The sequence below is a fragment of the Periplaneta americana genome, chromosome 14 (genome assembly GCF_040183065.1).
Source record: "Periplaneta americana isolate PAMFEO1 chromosome 14, P.americana_PAMFEO1_priV1, whole genome shotgun sequence".
Lineage (NCBI taxonomy): Eukaryota > Metazoa > Arthropoda > Insecta > Blattodea > Blattidae > Periplaneta > Periplaneta americana.
Window position 1 is genome coordinate 108689521 of NC_091130.1, and position 12922 is coordinate 108702442.

Sequence of the window (12922 nt, forward strand, 5' to 3'; positions counted from 1 at the left end):
TGGTTGAGGTTTTTTCTGGGGTTTTCCCTCAACTCAATGTGAGCAAATGCTGGGTAACTTTCGATGCTGAACCCCGGACTCATTTCACCGGCATTATCACCTTCATCTCATTCAGACGCTAAATAATCGTCGTAAACTAACCTACTAAAAATTAATGGTGAAGGTAACACACGTAATTGAGGTTCGTTTTCCGACCAAAGTCGATCAGTAGGCACTTTCCAACAATGTGGCCTCCGCGATCTCCAGATTTCAATCAGGCCGATTTTTGGTTGTGGGGTTACCTTAAAGAACGAGTTTTCCTGACACATCCAACAACCGTACTGCAACTGAAAGATGCCATCTCGCAAGAAATTGCCATTATTCCAAGATATCTGCAAAATGCTGTGCATGATGTCGCAGACATAATGCTGTACGTTGAACAAGAGAAAGGCGAATATCTTCCCATTGTTTTGTAAACCCCGTTGTTTGCCCAACACTGTGATGTTTTTGTTTTTTCCGTATCTCAAATATTATAATATTTATAGCGGTTAATGTTTGAACTGACTTTTGATATACCCTATACTTTATTGAGTACTTTTAATGCTAAAAGTGTGTGGTTGAGAGAGAGATAAAATATTACATGAGTAGATATTCTTTTGATTAGAAAATTGCTGGTAATGGGAAATTTGACTATTGCATCATAAGTGATCATAAGTGATTGCCTACATACAGTCCATATTTTAGTTTTAACTCGTAATGTAGGTTTCAGTGTGCAGATAGTGCTTTATTATTAGAGAAATTTAATTTTATATACATATGCTTCTTTGTGTGAAATCACTGCAGTATATGGCATGTTTGGTCGTCAAGTGATATATTAAAAAAAAAAAAAAAACATTAGAGGAAAACAGGATTTTGCGTCTCTTATATATTTTATCAAAACGCGCGACGAAAATAATATGTGCGCTTAAACTTATAATGTGCTCTGTTGCTAGATTTATGTACCATAGACCTACTTCAAAAGCTAAATATTTACAGTCTTGTAAAAGAAATACAAAAATATCACCAGAAATGGATGGAGCATGTGAGACGAATTCCAAAATGACTATATGAATACAGAGCTGTAGGGAAGTGAAACAGGGCACCTGCAGAAAAGATGAAGAGACCAGTTTTTTAAATCTTGAAGACGGAACAGTCTAAGAAGACTAATCCCTGAAGATAATTATGATGCTGATGATTATGATGGACTTATTTCACTTTCAAATGAATATTTCTGCATATGGAGACTTTGATGGTCTTGCTAACTCAGTTTCGATAAAATGAGAATTCTGTAGGTTGTCTACTGAAGATGGTGGATCCAGACTTTTCGTCTACAACTATGGTAGACAAAACGTCTGGCTTGCCTCACCATTGGGAATGTCTACCATAGTTGTAGACTAAATGTCTGGATCCACCATCTTCAGTAAACTATGGCCTCTCACCCCAGAGAATTCTTATTTTATTGACAATGACCATGAAAGCCTGCATTCTAAGATCAGTCTCGATAGTTTTTTTACTTATACCACTTGGCGACTGAGGAGTCCATATTGCCTTGCAGTTAGAACACTAGAAATTGCTTATAATACAGTGTGTCCAGGGTTATAAACTGCTATAATTCTGTCACTATGTGTTTTACGAAATTCATACCGGTGTCATTAGAAAGAACAGCTCAAAAAATTTCAGGAAATGCGTAATTGATCATTGTTGACCAAAACAAGAGATGGCAGCACAAGTAGAAAGAAGAAAAAACGCCGTTTCTGCTATTTTGCTTGTCATTAAGGCATTGTTGGATATAAGCAAATTGTGTTAAATGATTTGAATGTTAAATTTTCAAGTCTGTGTGAATTGTGCTTGTTTACTTTTCCATTGACATGGAACGTTGCCTCATCCATCACTAAAAATGAATTTGGTTGAAGGGTCTTCATCATCCGTCATGTGTCAATAAATTTTCACAGAAAACACGTTGTTTTGCATGGTCATCAGGTTTCAACTTATGCACTAATTGCAGTTTGTAGGGGTGAAATCGCAGACGAGAACATAGGACCTTGGAAATGGTGGATTTAGAAATGTTTAACTGCAGGCTAGCTCTATGCATAGACTTTCGAGGACTATGTATAAACGCGTTTTTTTCTTTCTTCTTGTGCTGCCATCTGTTGTTTCGGTCAACAATTATCAATTATATATTTCCTGAAATTCTCTGAGCTGTTCTTTCTAATGACACTGGTATGAATTTCGTAACACTTAGTGACAGAATTATAGTATATTACGATGTACCGAAGTACATATGATATTTCAATGCAGAAATTCTGCGTCATCATATGATGAAGGAAGATGTACTTCGGTACATCATAATATATGATATGCGAAAAATAATCACCTTGTGATTCAAGATGGCACTTATTCTGTCGGATCCTGGCCTCTTAGTCACTCATAACGAGTGCACCTCTGCACATGTGTGGACAATGTTCCAACTGTCATACATCTATAACGTAGTGCATGAGGTAGGCCACTAGAGAGAACCCAAGAGGTGGAACTTAAACTGAGAAAATTCGATCCGATATCGGGATGAGAATCCGGTGTGGCTTAATGGATAAAGCATCAGCACGTAGAGCTGAAAACCCGGTGTCGGAGAGAATTTTTCTCTGTTCCACTCTTCCATCATCATAGAATTATAGTAGTTTATAATCTCGGAATGTTTCTGCAGACACACTGTACAAGGTTCTTAGCCAGTTATGAATCTGTGAAGCTGTCTAGGAGTGTACACCATCGTATAAAGTACAGAGACTGAATGCAATGATTTAGTTTGTACTTATTTTTTTTTTTAATGTTATGGTAATCTGAGAATACGGTAATGAGTTACGAGAAACTGAAGAGGTACTTTAATGTATTTGCGTTAATTCAATTTCAGTATGTTTCTGAGGTGGTGATTGGAGCCCCATATGGTGTGAGCCGAGAACTGATGGAACATTTCAAAGTTGATCTTGTGTGTCATGGACAGACACCTATTCAGCCAGATGCAGATAATTCTGATCCATATTCTGAGCCAAAACAGCAAGGGAAATTTAAGTTGTTGGATTCTGAGAATACAATGACCACAGAGAAGATTGTAGATCGAATTATTCGTCATAGGTAATCTCAGTTAATCTTTAATAATAACAGTAATAAATACAGTGAAACTTCCCATAATGGACACTTCCAAATAGCGGACATTTCTTTATATCGGACATCTTAGAAAGTCCTTACACTCTTGTGGAGCAAGATATTCCTAATAGTGGATATTTTTAATAACGGACGCAGACAGTCTCAGAGCAATTTTTGATACAATTACCTTCTGAATAGCAGAGGACAAATCTACAGTACAGTTAATGTTATTATGTGTAAAAATTTACGAATTTGCAAAAAAGAGACAATAATTATAGATTTCTTTCAGTGCACAATGTAATGTGCAGTACAGTTTGTTAAAATGTATAAAAATTGCATAGAACAAAAATTCAAGACCTGAATTGACAAACATCCCAAGTCCAAAATTTACCGAATTTAACTTTTTACTTGATATTTGTTGTTTTTTGCATATTCTACCATCACGTAAAAAAAAGAATATCAAAGCCCGTGTTTTTCAATCATACAAATATTTTATTTCAGTACTTTATATTGCAAGTCTATACAGATTTTTTGTTCTCATGAAAAATTTTCTGCACCAGATCTTCAGTTATAAATTTATTTTAATGCACATTGTAATGTACAGTACAGTTTATGTTGTTATATGTTTAGAACAGTATTCCATTTTTCAAAACATTGTGCTGTAGTATGTTGCATTGCACAGGATATAAATTCATATGAAATAAGTAATGTTGAATATAAAGAATGACAACGATTTTGATACTATTTTCTAAATAGCAGACACTTCTTAATAATTTACATTTATTTCTCTCCCAGCACCAGCATTATCTGTTATTGGGAAGTTTCACTGTAATAATAATAATAATAATAATAATAATAATAATAATAATAATAATAATAATAAATAATAATAGTACGGTGATGGTGATGATGAATATTGATGTGTTTTCCACATACTTTTTATAATCAATTATCTAACAATGCTGTGTCAGTTGCGAGATTATCTGGCATTGATAAAATTGGTGATAGTAAAATGGTATTTTGGCAAGATGAAACTGAGGATTCGTCTTGGATTACCTGATAACCTCGGAAGAAACCCAATCAGGTAATCAGCCAAAGTAGGATTGAAATCCATATCTGAGCGCAGTCTTGAATAAAGAGGCTAGCTCCTTACCTCTGAGCTACTCAGACGACTGTCACATTCTCTCAAATAGGAGGGTCAGTCAGAAACTAATGCCTCCTGTTTTTTTCTCTTTAAATAAGTTTGTATTTGAAAAAATTTGAATTTGGCAAGATTCCTCAAACTTTCTCTACAGTCCATTGCAGTAACAGCTTCCTAAGTCAACAGATGGCAGCACTGCATCAGTCTAGAAAATGGCTGACATTGACGTACATATAACAGTGTGCTGTGATAGAATTCCTGAATGCGGGAGGTGAAATGCCCATGTGCATGCTGGGTACCAAAAATGTTAACCGACCGGAATAAAATGCAAGGAAAACAATAGTTTCCGATCTGTTGCAGCGCTTCAGTATGGAAGAGGAGGAGGAGTTCTTGGCGAAAATTATGACTGGAGATAGACTTGGGTTCATTTTTTGAACCTGAATCCAAGAGGCAATAGATGGAATGGCATCACACAATGTTGCCGAAGAAGAAAAAAATTCAAAACTGTGCTATTTGCAGGGAAAGTTATGGCGATAGAGTCTTTTGGGATATGGAAGGTGTAATTCTGGTTGATTTTTTGGAGCAGGAGCGCACAAATTCTGTGCAATACATCAAAACCCTCAAGAAGCACATCTTCGGCAAGTTCGCTCATCAAAAGCTACAGTACGACAATGCAAGACCACATACCAGTTTGTACACCACTGGCGAGATTGCATAAATTGGTTGGGAAGTCTTGCCTCATTCACCACATAGTCCTGACCTAGCACCATCAGGCTTTCATCTGTTCAGTCCACTAAAGGAAGCCACTGCATCATGGGCACCACTTTGAAGATGAGGAGATCCTGAAAAATTCCGTGTGCCAATGGTTCAGAAAGAAGAATCGTGATTTTTACCGCACTGGAATATATGATCTTGTTTCAAGGTGGACAAAAACTGTGGAAAAAGACGGAGATTATATTGAAAAGTGACAAATTAATCGTGAATGTTGTGGCTGTTACACTATATAAATTTCATTTAATTTTCTTGTAAATTAAAAAAGAAAGGAAAAAAAATAGAAGGCATTACATTCTGATTGTTCCTCGTAATATATACAGGGTGAACCGTAAGTAATGTCATTAATTTCAGGGGTTATTCTTAGAGATATTTCAAACAAAAAAGTCGCATGTAATTTTGCTCGTTTTTGCTTTCTTTTCGAGATAAAAATTTGTTTGTATGAAATATTTCAGAGCACGTTTTGGGAAAGCCATTGATGTAATTCCCATTATGCCCAGTCAGTTTAAGAGAGCAGTGTATTATGATAATAAATAATTGAAATAATTTTAGTTTTGTCGTTTACTGTTCAGAAATTTAATATGAGCAAATGTAACCTTGCAAAATTCCTTTGCAGAACGAAAAGTTACATTTGAGGAACTCAAATAAGCCAAAGAGAGTGATAACAGCAGTGTTAGGTCTATCTTCTCTGAGATGTCAATGTAATGGAAGGCTTGTATCAGAGTCATTCCACGTCAAATCGCACAGCAATAAAACACGACCTTCTCGGAAATGGTCGAATTTTTTTCATGAATTCCAGACATCAAATAAGGAGATCCGTATTTTTTTATTTTCACAATTATTAATTATTTGTGTAGTTATGAATATTTGAAGTTACGCAAATTATGCGCGCACTGTTACATAAACTCGCTTGGAACTCTTTGTCTACATATAATTGAGATTTGGGGTTTGGCGCATTTGAAAGACGAAATACAACACTTTTTATTACTTTAGGCCTATCACAAATAAATTTAAAATTTGGCCTATTTTTTTAATCGTTTCTTTTTCAAAGCAAAATTACTATATTAAATAGCCAAGTTAAAAATCTGAAAAAATATAGACTTGTTCGCTGATGTATTATCTGTAAACTACTGCATTTATAAATATGGGATCGGCACCTATACATTTGTAACAATTTATTTTCCGGAGGCATGCACGCGCTCGCGATGCCCAGCTAATGAACTGCTTGCAGCCATAGGCTAGAAGGCTGCCCGTGAAAATTCCCCGTTGCATCTGATGTCACCATACTAATCATCAAATGATTAATACCTTAAGGAACAGTAAATATCTTATCTAAAATTATTTTATTATTGTCAGATCAGCTAAGAGGGGAAGCCCTTCACAGTGTTGTATGTTTATACTGTAATATAGCCAAGTGTTTGATGATAGCAAGGCTGGGTAAGGCAGTAAACTTTATGACAGTAAACAGATGGCAGGAGAGAAAAATAATCAGTTTGGGTTTGAATTTCGCGCAGTGACGTGACTTCTATACAACATGAGTGATGGTAAAGATCGCATAATATATAACAAGTGTTTAAATCCATTTACCTTCCTAATCACGCTTTTAAAAAGAAAAGTACACTAAGACGCGTAACTCGCGACTTATTGATAAAGCTCAATTTAAAGGAGTCTTTGAGTGTGCAAATATGTGATTTGTTCCGTAAATATCAATCAATTTCCGCATAGATCAGGTGAAATTATATGTGAGGCCGGTAGTTCTTGTGATATTAATAAACATGAATCAAATGAAAGTGTGGACAGAGAAAGTGATTATCCCAGTACTTCTTCTAGCAGTTCTATGGCTGCAGTGCTAGAAATCAGTAATATTGAGGAATTAAACAAGAGTTTGATGTCAATAGAATCCCCTATCAAGAAAAGAAAGATACAACAAAACAATATCCCCGTGAAAAGTTTCAAAAGTAAAAGGCTCCCTAGCATGTTAAGTTTTTCATGTAGAAGATGCATCATCATCCATTCAAAAGTCAGCCATATTTTATTTTTGACGGAATGCAAAGAAAGGTACAACCTGAAAATTACATAGTTATTGCAGACTTTTCTGAAAATTATTCATTTGTAATACAAGATTCAATACAAGGTGTGCATTGGAACATATGCCAAACCACAATACAATACAATTTTAATTTTACTTCCTACTTTATTTTATTTTATATTCTCTTATAGGCCTATTAATATTATATCTGACCTGTGACCGAACACGAGCGCTGCTCATTCGGTCTCAAATTTTGTTAATACTACTGCATCTCCTTTTTTATATTGATTGTATTATTTTATTTCTATTTCTCTTGTTTGTAAATATATTTTTTATTCTGTATATTTAAATAAATAAATAAATAAATAAATAAATAAATCCTTTCGTAGTATATTTCAAAGGAGATACAGAAATTCGTTACAAAAGTAATGTCATCTCAGAAACCATGAAACATGACACCGATCCCTTTCACTTTTTTCAATCCGAAGCAATCAATTTCTTAAAGCAAGAATTCAACGATATGAAAAAAATCATCTACTTTTCCAATGGATCAAGTTCACAATAAAAAAAAAAGAAAGAATTTTAAAAATAATCGCTTACATGAAGACGATTATGGAATTAGTGCTGAATGACACTTCTTTGCAATGTCGTCATGGTAAAGGTCCATGTGTTGGCATTGGAGATACTCTTAAAAGACTTGCCACGAGAGTTAGCCTATACAAGATCCTATAACAACACCAAAAAAAACTGTTTGATTAGTCACAAAAAACATTTCTAACGTGTCATTTATATTTTGTCCATTCAATAAGCACAAAAACCACACTGAAAATTTGCAGGCCAGATACCATAATCTAAAACCAATAACTGGTACATTAAAATTACATTCTTTCATTCCGTTGTCAAAAACTGAAGATTTAGTAAAACAATTTTCTTTCAAGAAAGAAGGTAGGCGAATGAAAATTTAAAGTGTGAATGAAAAGAAACATTTGAAAAGCATAATGTACAATTATTTGAAGATATCATAATAAGTAAATTAGCAGTGTTTCCTCGAGTAACTTGATCCGTACTGGGTGTAATGTTGCAACTTTCAGTCAATTATCCAGCGCCGATAAACCTCTTAGCGCGCTTTAACGCTTCCCATCCACTGCTGCTGCGCCGACCGCTACACATTCTGTCATAAGTAATTAAATTTCCATTAAACTATTGGAGGTCCCATTCTGATTTTTTCTGGAATTATTAAGAATACTTCAGTGCACCTAGTAGGCATTTTTTTTATATTTTTAATAGGGCTATTTCACATTGATGTATATGTTTTAAAAATTGAATTATAAAAAAATATTTGAAATAATTATATTAAAATTAGTTAGTAAATATTTAATAAATGACAGTACTTTAAGCTTTTAAATGCATTTTTCAAAAAAATTTAACATCAATATCGTTAGAAATATGACGCTTTAAATGCTGCATTGTGCGACATTTTAAACGAATTTTAACATGTAATATTTTAAAAACATGTCGACTTAGGTGGAAATAAAAATACACTTGTTGGTTTATGAGACCCATAGAGTTGGTAAAAAAAAAAAATATTGACGCACTCAGAAATATGAAGGTCAAAATTTGTATAATTTTATGCGATTTGACATGGAATGACTCATCAGGTCGATCTTTGAAAAAATGGTTTTACCTGATAAATTTCTATTAAGAGTGATATTGGATAGCGATCTGGAACAGAACTCTATAATCTCAACAAGGTTGCCAGGAGCCAGCTTTTTTGAGAACAAGATGAAGAGAGCTGATGTAGAATGATGTAGAATTTTCTTCTTGAATTTTGTATAAAGTATTCATACTTGATTATTCTTGCATTTCGTAGCTAATAATATAATTGTTTCACTTCTTTGTAGGTTGGAATTTGAAGATCGAAATCGTAAGAAAGAAAAAAAAGAACTTGAAGCATATGAAGCTGCTCACAATATGGCTAATGCAACTCGGTAAGACTGAGAAATGTTACACATTTACGGTTCTGAAGATTTTCATTGTGAGTCTGAATTTTCAAAATGGGAACAAAAATTGTTTGTTTATTGTGACGTATGAAGATGGTTTCTGAAACAGAGTGTATGCTACAATCTTGCCATTCCTAGATGCAGTTGGCCAAAGAATATTTGTATCATTTCTTAATAATTTAAACTTTACATATATACAAATAAAACGAACATATTTATATTGTAAGTTAAAGTGCATTTATGATGCATAATTTCTTTATAATTTTTAATTAAGTTTTAACTGGGACTATTTTATGTCATATAAAATTCCACTTAAAAAAAAGACAGAAAGGTCTATTTATTGCTTGTAATTTATTTTGGTCCCAATTTAGCTTGCTCAGGATTGTCATCTTAATGTAATTTATGCAGCAATTGTATAGTAACAAAAGTGTGAAATCTTGTGACGTAAAACTTTTATGCAATCAAAGTATTGTGTATGTTAAAAACAGTAACATAATCATGTCTGAAGGTTTGGTGCATCCAGTAAATGTTAAATCTGTAGGAAAATGCACTTAATACTGTAAAGCAACTTACGTGAATAATATCAGTTTCTCCTGTTTGTTTTATAAGCTAGTGTATAGCATACCAAACAAAGGGATTTATATGCTTCTTCCAAACATTGGTCATGAAAAGCAGTTGTAGCATTACATTCAATTAATTAGCAGGTCTACAGCTTGTAAACTCATTTTCATTTATGAATATTTGTGTGAACAGATTTTCAAATTTTTCTATGATAGTTATTGTTATTTACTAACTAATTGGCTGAATTAATTATTCATATTTTAAATATGTATAAATGATAAATATATCATTCGGTTTTAATTATGGAATTATAAACAAATTAGCTTGCATAATCATTGATTTATACAAAATATTGCACTGAAGTGAGTTATGATTTTAAAAAGATTTAACTTCACGTAGAATTGTGGAATTACGACCCACAGAAACACAGACTTAATTTTGGTCTTTTATTCGTTAAAATCTATTTGGAATATTATTTTAAAATTCTTTTGAGACACATTGTATATCAACTCCTCACCTGTATTTCAAAATTCGTCTGGTGGTATTTCTCAAAGATGTTACATTTATAACATCTCTCAGAGATGTTATATTCATAACACCTCTCATCCATATGACGTCTAAAAAGAGTTTATACCTAGGTATTTGTATTCTGTATGAATGTGTTATTAATTGCTCAATTTAATGAAAAGGTAATACTTAGTCGAGTGCAAAGAGATAATATAGTGTATAAGGTATATAATTTATTACACAAGATTTTTTACTCATCAAATGACTGACAGTGCATTATTTTGTGTAGTGGCATCCAAAGTATGGTAAAGTGGGGGAATACCAACTTTTTTTTTTTTAGTAATTCTTAAAAATTCCTTCTTAAACATAATTGTTATATAAACATAAAAAATATATGAACAGAATAGAACTTTGTACTGATTTGTAATTTTTTTAGTCCAAATATATAGTAGGGTTGTTGTTACTTAATATTTTTTAATCCAATGCCACCAGGTTGTCTTTTCGACATTTCTGATCTTCTCTCCTGGCCATGGCTTAGTTGTAACTCGCTTCTGAGGTTGGGGCGCCTGGAAGGCGGAGTTACATTACCCCGATGATGTGATAGGATGATTATGATAATGTGGTGCCAAATTCCAGACCATAGACGAACACAGGAATAATCCCCTTTAAGAAAATTCCTGTGCTCTAACCGGGAATCGAACCCGGGACCTCATGAACTATAGCCAGAAGCTCTGACCACTAGACCATGAGGCTGGTCTGTTACTTAATATAATGGGGTAATACCTATCATATACTTGGTTTTTGTTGTTAACAATATTAGGTATCTAGGGGTGTGATTTTATGGTGATTATTTTACCCTGATTTCGATAATTAAAATGGTTTAATTTCGGTGAATATTTCGTAATTGAAACAATCCCTTTGAAATTAATAGAAAATTGTTTGCATTGTTAATTAAATTTCGTTCGACTGTGAGGGGGGTGAAGGTACTGTCTTCTTGATCCCACAAAGGCAGTTGTTGCGGAAAGAGAAATAACCATTGTCTGCTTGCGCTGCTCCCTGGAAGTAGTCCCTGAAACTATGCCATCATTGCCAGATGTCACACACATGTACTCCATAATGCTGAATAATAAAATATTTATAAATATTCACGTATATTTTATAATGAAGAAAATTTTCACGTTTTATTTGGAAGAAAGAATAATTTTTCCTGCGAATTCTCCATAAAATCTGTTTATGCTGGACGAAGTTGACTCATCTCATCACCACTAGAAGTGCTATTTGCTGATGTATTGTATTCACATATTTGGGGTTGTGGTAAATTTTCTGCTATGATGCTTTTCTCACATGATTTCGAATAGGTATGGTGGTGCTGATTTATTCGAAGTGAGCATCTTCCGAATGCTGCATAAATGACTTATTCCGTGATTAATTATGTGGGGAATATACTGCATCTGAAATAGTCCTGGGAATTCGTACTTTGGAACCACCTCTTATTTGACTTTTTCCAATCATTAAGAATACTTCTCTAAGACATCTTTCAAAGGCCAAAGAAAGGAAACATTGAGTGGTTCGCATGGATGAGTAGAATTAGGTGGCGTGAAAACGAAGCTTATGTTGTTTTTTTCACACAGGTTTATAACTCTCAGTAAAATGTGGCTAGATAAGTTGCCCCCTGTTATAACATTACGACTATTTAACTTCTTCGTAAATGGCAGCATGGTTTACTCGAATCATTGATAGATGTGTTTCAATTTTATTGTACCCTGCACCAGCAATTCCTCCTCCTGTCCATGTGAGGTGTTACTTGGGAGGAAGTAACTTCTTAGCCGCAGTTGCATCTATCATCACACTAGTGCTAAATTGCGAGGTAGCCACAATTTTCTTAGCATGTTGGATACCTCTCTTCATTATCTTAATTTTCCTTGGTAAGATGTTCAAAGTCTGCCTTTATAGTGTCCCTTGTAACTTCAGCAGGACTTGTTTGTATTTTCACTGTTTCCCACATTGAGTTCTCAATGTATAGGAAAAAAAAATTATTCAACCATTCTTTACCAGGATGATTATCTTTGAATCTTTTCTTGAATCACTCTTTACAGTTTCAGGTATCTCTGAACTACATTCCTTTAATGAAGACCTCGCTAAACGAAGCCCCTCAACTAATTGCTTTTGTTCTTCATTGCCCAGAGTAGTTGGTGCGCTGGTTTCAGTTTATAAGTGTTCCTGAGCTTATCATTGAGTGCAGTATAAGAAACCCCAAATATTCCGGAATATTTTCTTATGCTCAGCTTCCCTAAACGTACATCAGTGAGGGCATTGAAATGTATGCTGGATTGCAGTTGTATCTCCCTTGAGACCCCAGCAATTTGTTGTAAAACTTCGGCATTGCTAGTGTTATCCTGTGAAAGAATAACATTTTGAATTAAGGACTGCCAGCAAAAGACATACCATTGTTTGCCTTGTGTAGAATGTAAGAGAAATAATCTGAAACATAATTTTTGGCATTATACTTATCAATGGCATAAGCAGAATTTTTTCAAGGGAAGGGTCATTATTGAAATTGTTAACAATTTACATTATCGGTATTTTAAATTTTGTGTATTATTATTATTATTATTATTATTATTATTATGTTACGGTATATTTATTAATATTATATTTTGTTATAATAGAACAGATTCATGAATATCCTTACAAAATCTTTGAAACGTAATTTTTCACAGCTGTCCTATTTTTATCAAATTTTAACTTCTGTTTAAT

The 12922-nt window shown here is 33.8% G+C and overlaps 1 protein-coding gene across 1 annotated transcript in view; it reads left to right on the forward strand.

Annotated features, from left to right (window-relative positions):
• Positions 1–9378, forward strand: part of Pect (phosphoethanolamine cytidylyltransferase) — a 32196-nt gene extending 22818 nt beyond the window's left edge. Inside the window, exons 7-8 of the mRNA XM_069845899.1 lie at positions 2924–3144; positions 8999–9378. Coding sequence (XP_069702000.1) covers positions 2924–3144; positions 8999–9089 — 312 coding nt within the window. The 3' untranslated portion in view covers positions 9090–9378. The remainder of the gene's footprint in view (positions 1–2923; positions 3145–8998) is intronic.
• The last annotated feature ends 3544 nt before the right edge of the window (positions 9379–12922 follow it).